At 43.5% G+C, this 7,910-nt stretch overlaps 1 protein-coding gene across 1 annotated transcript; it reads left to right on the forward strand.

Moving 5' to 3' along the window:
- Positions 1–325: 325 nt before the first annotated feature.
- On the forward strand, positions 326–7,550 carry LOC146175206 (uncharacterized). The gene is made up of 5 exons (XM_084584650.1): positions 326–588; positions 2,173–2,313; positions 3,931–4,019; positions 6,884–7,103; positions 7,354–7,550. The coding sequence occupies exons 2-5, from the start codon at positions 2,268–2,270 to the stop codon at positions 7,434–7,436; spliced, it is 438 nt and encodes a 145-aa protein (XP_084440776.1). The 5' UTR covers positions 326–588; positions 2,173–2,267; the 3' UTR covers positions 7,437–7,550.
- Positions 7,551–7,910: the final 360 nt, after the last annotated feature.

Genomic DNA, 7,910 nt, shown 5'->3' on the forward strand with positions numbered 1-7,910 from the left:
AGCCCCCGCAACCGAGGTTACGAATACTGCCAGTAAAACCAACGTTCTCACGGCGAGTAAAACCAATGAAGATTGACATGCACCACAAGAATTCCGCAGCAAAAAAAAGGGCGCTGCAGCTGCTTGTGGCAATAATTTGCTTAAATTATTTTGTGTTTTGTTACGCATCACATATTACTACTAAAAAAACAAACGTTTAAGGCTGTTTATAAATTATAAGTTTTATTTTGAAAGTTTGTGAAGTTTGCAAAAATGCATTTAAAAGTTTGCAATGGCGCTTGAGACTCTAGCGCTATCGTTTTCGTGAAAACAGCCGGCGGCATGCTTCACTATGTGTTTCATGACCGTAGGAAGTTGATTGTTCGCGTTCGTTGTATTCGTCGTGTTTTCTTAGCGTGAGTAGTGCAAATGGCCGATCATGTCTTGGTTAAATGGGCGACCGCTACCCTGTAAGAAACCTACAATCAAAAGAACTGCAGGCGAAACTGATGGATAATCCAAAATACTGGAAGATTATTCCAAACCAAGGGGTACTACATGCCCAGTGGAAGGAGGGGTCGTACTCTCCTACGTTCATTCTCGGAGTGGGTAAGTAGTCAAACGTCTCTTGTCTCTTTTCGTATTCGTGTCTTAATAATGTTTACCTGTGAAACACCTTCCTTTGCTACTCGCGGTGAGTCGTGTCGCGAAGTCGTTTACATGCCCGCATTACGACCGCATTGTGTTAACCGGCAGGTGGCAGTAGTGCACATGGTGAAAGAGGTAGACAGTTGATTCCGGGAATTGCGTGAAATTAAAACAAAAATGCATAATGAGCTGAATTTGCGGAAATAAGAAGAAGAATAAACGCGGCTGCTGTCGTTACGTGGACCTGAATTCAATTCTCGGTGTTTCGTGATAACAGGAGTAGGCTTCCCAATTTGGGCTCTATAAAAAAAAAAAAAAAAAAAAAAACACCCTGCCCACATCGTCGTCTCGGAAGGGTGCGGCATGGAGAATGGCAGCTCCTTGATTATTGAAGCTGATTTAGAACAAGTTTTAAAGATGCCCAGGATGCTCGTTCCGAGACAATTGGTAGTGTAGCAGCGAAACGGACGCTTTCACAGCTGCAGGCGACTGAAGTTTAAGCAGATAAAAGCGCCTAACGTGTTGTCGCATTCATTTACTTTCATATTCATTTGTTTGTTTCTTTTTATTGAAGCGTCAAACATGCTTCCTTTCTTCGCTACCAGCCATTCCTCAGATTTCGCGCAGAGCGAGAAAACTTTATTAAAAAAAAAGGGGAAAAAAAAAGTGTGTGTGGTGGGGAGGCAGTGTGTGGAGTCTCCATTCTAAGACTCCAGTGGCCTGGGCTGCCGCTTTTGCCTGAGTTACCAGCCTACGCTGGGTTGCTAGGTCAGAGCATAGCAAAGCAAGCAGTGATATCAGTTACCAACAGCATAATGCTGCAATGATTTTTAGCTGCCGATGTAAAAGTTGCTCCCAGTGCATGGGGTACGGCCAACAGGTGGAAGGGCACCGCTCTCTCCACTTCATTTTCAATGCTGCCGTTGCACTTTGCCACTACTTCTGGATGAGGCTATCTGCCACGGGATCGCATGCTCCCTTTCATAAAGCTCACGACTGTACATGGGTACAATCCCAGCATTCATGGCCGCATTTCAGTGGAGGTGAAATGCAAGTTGACTGTGTACTGTATGATGTCATTTGCACATTAAAAAACCCCAGGTGAGCCCACCACTACGGCATCCCTCATCGCTATAGCTTAAGTCGCTTTGGGACATAAAACACCATGAACCTACCATACAGCAGAGTGGCTATGTTTTACGGTATGCGTGGGGGCTCAAACTGTTTTTCTGGAAATGCATTCTGCCCACTTGAGCAGTAGTGATGCTGGATGGTGTCAGCTCGCAGTTAAACATTACCATGTCCTTTTATGTGCCAAGGTTTGCTCAAGGGCTAATGTTCCTCCTTAAGAAGTGTTGCTTTGAACCCTAAACAGTGTCCATGCTACGTTTCTCTTGTCAGTGGTCTTCATTTGGTCACTATTTTGCTAATGTCATGTGTGGAACCAGATATCTGCACAATGCGTTATACTGAATAATTTTTGTATGATGCATTTGAGTGCAAATACAATTTAGGGAATAGACCTTGCCACATGTCGTTTTGCAGGAAAGGTGCAGCTGTGACAAAATGTCTAAGCCAACAGATGCAAAAAAGAGAGTCCTGGAGCTTGAGGATGAAGTGGGGTCTGCAAAAAAAAAAGAATGAAGAAATATAAGGCCGCAAGAGATGAAGCACGTCAGATGCTTGGTATGTGATCGCTTTTTTCTGAAGCCATTGGAATGCTGATCTCCATTGCCATGAGACTGAAATTATTTGCTGTGTCACCAGATGCTACGTAAAGCATAACAAATTCAAGTGCTAACTCTTAAATGAATAAGACCTCTTGGTCTGTAGCACGTCCTAGTAAAAGCACCAGTAAGATTATGTTGCTGCAATAAGGTTCCCCCTACACTGAGGATTAGGATTGGTGTTCCTCCTGTAGTGGTCTTTGCGACACATTATAGGTGGTGTACAGTAGTGCTCAGCTACACCGTGGCGCTGCTGCATGACGCCACCAACCACCATTCTTGCAGTGCACGTAGCAGATGAACTGCTGCCACTCCTGCTCTGCAAGCATGCTTTGTTTGTGTTACAGTGACTTGCGTGTCACATGTCATTGCTTGGGATCGGCATGCATCTGAGATTGAGCCTGTTGTCGTATGTGATAGCTGCATGAAAATGCATGGTAAACAAATGCCACTCAAGGTGAGCACCTGTGCTGATTTGTGCTGCTCAAGCCGAGGCCGAAAAACGGGCGCGGGATTGGGTTCCTTTCTGTTCTGGAGTGGTCGGTGACAACAACCCTCCAGTGAACCCGGAGAGCTGCATTAGGTTCAAACACATTCACGGGGTATAAGTTGTAGCCAGATGGCTGCGGCAGGTCTGTGGTGCTCTTGCATTACTGTGGACGGCGTATCTGAATGGAACCATTGATTCCCTCAGATTTTAACCTCAGAGTCTCCTGCAAATGATGAGGTGCATCTAGAATGAGCGCAGGAGGGACACCAAAAAATCTAAATTTGTATGAAATTATCATATGTGGCCTCGTCCTGTCTTGGACCTTGGAATCCTTATGGCATGCGCTTCATTTTCCTGTGCCATTTTTGTCACTTAGGTGGTGTTTTTTTTTTTTTTTCACAACAGGAAATTTATGCTTGTCCAAGCTCGGCACCTGGCTCAGCAATCTGCCTAACTTAACTCGGTCATTACACCATGTTAGCAAATGTCGACACGAAAGACAGACACGAGATAGGTGAAGCATGGGCTATCGAGTATAAGCTACACACTCGAGTGTCAGCCTTTGTCCAAATGTATGGCGTATTGCTGCCGCCATACATGTATATTGCATACTGACCTCTTCAAGGCCCTTGCTACCGACAAACTGTTTCAGGGATGTGATCTGACTAACTTCTGTTAAAGCGCTCACAGCTATCTCGGCATCATCATTCGCACCCATGAATTCATTCTAAGCAATAGCAGCACCCGTCAGTTGCACTGTAGTTACAACGTCCTCCGCAGTTAATTCAATCCAGGCATTTCCACAGCGAACAAAGAGATCAGAAGTGGGATGTCAGCATTGGCTTCATCAATTGCTATCAGCATCCCCTAGATTATGTACCGCTGATAGGGCGCCTTGAGTGCGTGAGTGATGCCAGTGTCTAGCAGCTAAATTTTGAATGGCGCATTTGGTGACAGAAAAGGGTTGGTCATGCAGTCAAGGGCAAAGAAAAGGCTTTTCTCCTGTGGTGAATGTTACATGGGCTGTTGCTGCTAGTGATGAAATAGTATGTTTTGTTCCAGCTTTCCTTTTTTGTTTTTTTTCAGATGTGGCTGAGCTGGTCAATCAGCTGACGGAATCCGTTAATAATGCTGCGTGTACAACACAAGCAGTTGTGCTGCCAACCGAGGCTCAGGTTAGTTGCTTTAGTCTAGTGTCTGCATGGTTGTGCTCATTACTGCCTTTCTCGATGAAACTTTTTTAAGGGTCACACAAGAACTTGGTTCTAGCTTTATGATAGCACTGCCACAAGTCATGCACTTCCATTGAGAAGTGTGCAGGGATAGGGAAACGAGGAGCTCATTATCCATGTGAATGAAGTCAGCAGTCACTGAATTCAGAGATAGGCAAGAAGCAATGCTCTTTATGATTGGTTGGCTCTTAGGGTTTAATGTCCAAAGCGACTCAGGCTATGAGAGATACTGTAGTGCAAGGCTCTGGAAATTTCGACCACCTGGGGTGCTTTAACGTGCACCGACAACACAGAGCACACGAGCACCTTGCGTTTCGGCTCCACTGAAAAGCGGCTGCCCTGGCTGGGATGCTGTTTATGAGGCTGGGCTCACAGACTGCATAATTAGTAGCATAATGATATTTTTAAATGAATGTCAATTTGATAGAAAAGACAAAAGACAGACAGTGCTATTTTCTTAAATTCGTCAAAACAACCATGAAAAAAATCCCAAGTGCTTCCTTTCATTTTAGTGACTGTTAGTTCATTCGTGTGTATATTGATTTGGAAGAGTTTTTGTGAAAGCTGTAGTGATCGGAAGTGCAAGGTTACTTTTGTTTACGCTTCCTGTTGAGCATACTTCGCTTGGGCTATAGCAAAGCCCTTTTCATCAGAAAAGAGATTTCCATTAGCTTGTTTAATATTCAGCAATTTCTTAGGTTATCGATCTCGGAAGGCCATCTTTTTGCATTACAACTCGAATGACGCAGCTGGTGCTCCTCTAATCAGTCATTTTAGCGACTTGGGCCAGTCATCATGGTATTCAAGCTAATGTGCATATAACCCGCTTGCACCTGACAGCCACCTGCAATGTCACTCTGGCAAGTCAAAGGCAATTAACCACCATGGTATTGCCAGGAGGGTCTCCTTTGAGAAGGAGTTGTGGCTTCTTAAGCTGATCCAACAATAGTTCAATTTCACTTTAACCCCTTGAGCACTATTATTTCGAGATTTCTAGCTAAAATTGCTTAAAATTACGATATCGTTAAAGGCCCCATTACATGAAACTTTGTTGTCTGTGTTGTGAATGAAACATCAAAAGCATGGCGCTGGCAAGTGGCATGGCCGAACACACATTCTTCGATGATTTGTGTGGCTTAACGAGACCACATGATATCCAAAGGTTAGGAGGAGCTGCTAACTCCGGTCGTTCATTTGAGGTGAGAAGGGGAAATACTAATCAACATTCCAGTGCTCTTCAATGCTGAGTCAGGCTTGCTACACCTAGGCTACGCAGACATGTTGATACAGCTTGGTTATGTTGGGTGGTAGCCTACACTGGTCGCATCATACCCTTAAAGGCGGAGCTTAAGTGTCCCTTTAGTTTTTATTTTTACTGCTGGTTTCTATTGGTAGTGTAATAAAAAAGGAGGTATCCGAGACAAAAATATTTGAACCAGAAACTAAGTCAAATGAGCGCAGTGAAGTTTATTGCTCATTACGTGAAAAATCAACTGCCCGCCAATAAGCAGCAATCTAGTCGAGTAACATATAGCGAGGTAACTGGAAATGTTTTACAAGAGACGACCAAGAATGGAAGCCCAGGGGGTTTCATCGGAATGTTGTCAATTTTCATCCGCTGACACAGAACTCGCAATAGTATCGTCTGAGCTGTCATCATCTTCGTCGGAAGAACTACTCACGTCATCACTGTCGTCTTCACTTCCCATAACAATGCAAAAATTGGTGTCTGAGCCATCTTCGGATGGCGAGGATGGCAACGAAGAAAAGCTTCTTTCCCGCGATGACGGGCCAACAGTGCATGCGTTGCCTCTACCAGGCACCATTTTTCTCACTAAGGCTGCTTAAAGGGCTTTCAAGCGGTAGAACAAAAAGCAGTTAACGGGTCAGTGGTGCCATCTGTCTAATGGCGCATGACCTAAGCCACAGAGGAGCGCTGTACTCACCTAAAACTCTCAGGGTGAGGATCTATCCTGCAAGGACAAGCACTCGTCCAAAATGGCTTGAGGGCATCTTTGCAAGGACGAGCTGCTTGTCCAAAGCGCTTGAGGGGTTAAATTATGAAAGCTACCTGTGCAAGCTGGAAACTAAATGTTGCCTCAAAGTAGCACATACAGAGCAGTAAGTGCATGCTTTTGCTAAACCTTCATTGGCAGTTTTTTTAATTGGTTGAGCTTCTGATGTACAAAAAGGATGTTAGTATTTTTAAACAGGAGGTGACAAAGTGGGCACTGTGCTCTGTCTAAACTGGCTTTTAATGGCCTTTGCAATGTTAATGATGAGTAAATCCCTTTATTTTCTGACTTAAAATCAGTTTTTTTTTTATTGTTGAAATGCAAGCATAAATTAGGTCATTAAAAAATCTCTTATTTCTTGTTTTTTCTTCTGCTATAGCAATGCACTATTAGCGCTCAATCCTTTGCGGGACATTATGTGACCTGTTTTTGGCTAGTTACTTTAAATACATATTACACAATTGTCAGGTTACACTAATAAAAATGTTAAAAGATGTTTGGCCTGATTCAAAATTAGATCAAAACACCGCTCGGGAAGGTGTCAAAAACATCCAATAGTTTTCGTATGCCTTCATTGTTGTACATGTTAAAGTACGGCTTCTTGAATGTGTATTTTTACTTGCAAACAAATGACTTTAATTATGCATTTTGGGGTTTCTTTCAATGTTCTTAAGCTGGTCTAAGTTTTTTGTTGTTTGTAAAGCCCCTTCATTTTCTTATTGCATATCAAGGAATATTGTTGTATGTTACAATACTGGTCATAGTACTAATATTTGCTTTTTGTTCTTGCAGGTGCACATTGGCAGCAATATTATGGTAAATCAGCAGTTGATTGACCGCATGAAACTCAGTGCGGGCAATCAAGCAACAAAGTTTGCGTGTAACTTGGTGCGGGTTGTGTTCTCACCTGAAGAACTGGAAGAAAGCTCACTCTATGGCCGTGTCTGCAATGCCCACAAGGAAAAAGCTCCAAAAAAGGCACTGGGCTGCCCAAAATTGGATGCTGTTATCTGTAAGTCCTCGAGCTCATAGCCTGTGCATGTGATGCAAGAGCATTCTGAAATATTGTCCAAACAGCTGACTTTTCAGTGATGGTCAGGGCCATAATGCCTGCCTTAATGCATAATGCTGTGGGGCCTGCATGGCGCTCACACTGTCCGTGCTCTGTATATTTAATTTACAAAAGCTAAGGAAGGCTGGATGGACTCTAGCTTGTTCATTGCAGTCATGCTTCTAATGTTGTTTTTTTTTTCTTTTTGCAGCCTACACCTGCTTGCTGAATGGAGTACTAGCCAAGGTGGTCACCGGCAGTTGCGCAAGTTTGCACTGGGATTGTGGACAGTGATCCAATTTTTTGTCGCAGGGTCTTCGAAAGCAGGCCTAATTGCAAGGCCTAAACAGAGGAAGTACATCTATTCAAATAAATATAAGCTCATACGAACTAATGTTTCAGTCTGAACCTACTTCCTTCGAACATCCACCAAATATCCCATAGTCATCATTCCTTCGAACTTCCTTTGAACTAATAATTGGCCACTGCCTGTGAACTCAACTCAAACTGACAACGGTCTGTTCCCTGGGAGCTCAAAGGAAATTCACAGGAAATTCACAGGATGGTCAGAGAATGTTAATTCACTGTGAATTCAAAATCAGTAGCCAATTCTCAGTTCAGAGGAAGTTGCTTCCTTCTGACTTTTTTGAGTTCACATTGAACTCAAAGGATGTTCCCATTTTTATAAGGGCTTTGCTAGTGTTTTGCTTACTGCGTCGTATTACCGCACCAACGTTCGCTGAACGTGCTTTAGCTGTTATCAGAGTG

This window comes from Amblyomma maculatum, chromosome 11 (assembly GCF_055883805.1).
Source record: "Amblyomma maculatum isolate TAMU_Amacu chromosome 11, ASM5588380v1, whole genome shotgun sequence".
NCBI classification, from domain to species: Eukaryota; Metazoa; Arthropoda; class Arachnida; order Ixodida; family Ixodidae; genus Amblyomma; species Amblyomma maculatum.

Bases quoted from the DNA above. Each gene is read 5' to 3' on its own strand.
- LOC146175206 (XM_084584650.1), top strand. From the start codon at position 2,268: ATGAAGAAATATAAGGCCGCAAGAGATGAAGCACGTCAGATGCTTG. The intron at 2,314-3,930 runs GTATGTGATCGC...GTTTTTTTTCAG, and splicing joins TGAAGCACGTCAGATGCTTG to ATGTGGCTGAGCTGGTCAAT. The intron at 7,104-7,353 runs GTAAGTCCTCGA...TTCTTTTTGCAG, and splicing joins AAAATTGGATGCTGTTATCT to CCTACACCTGCTTGCTGAAT.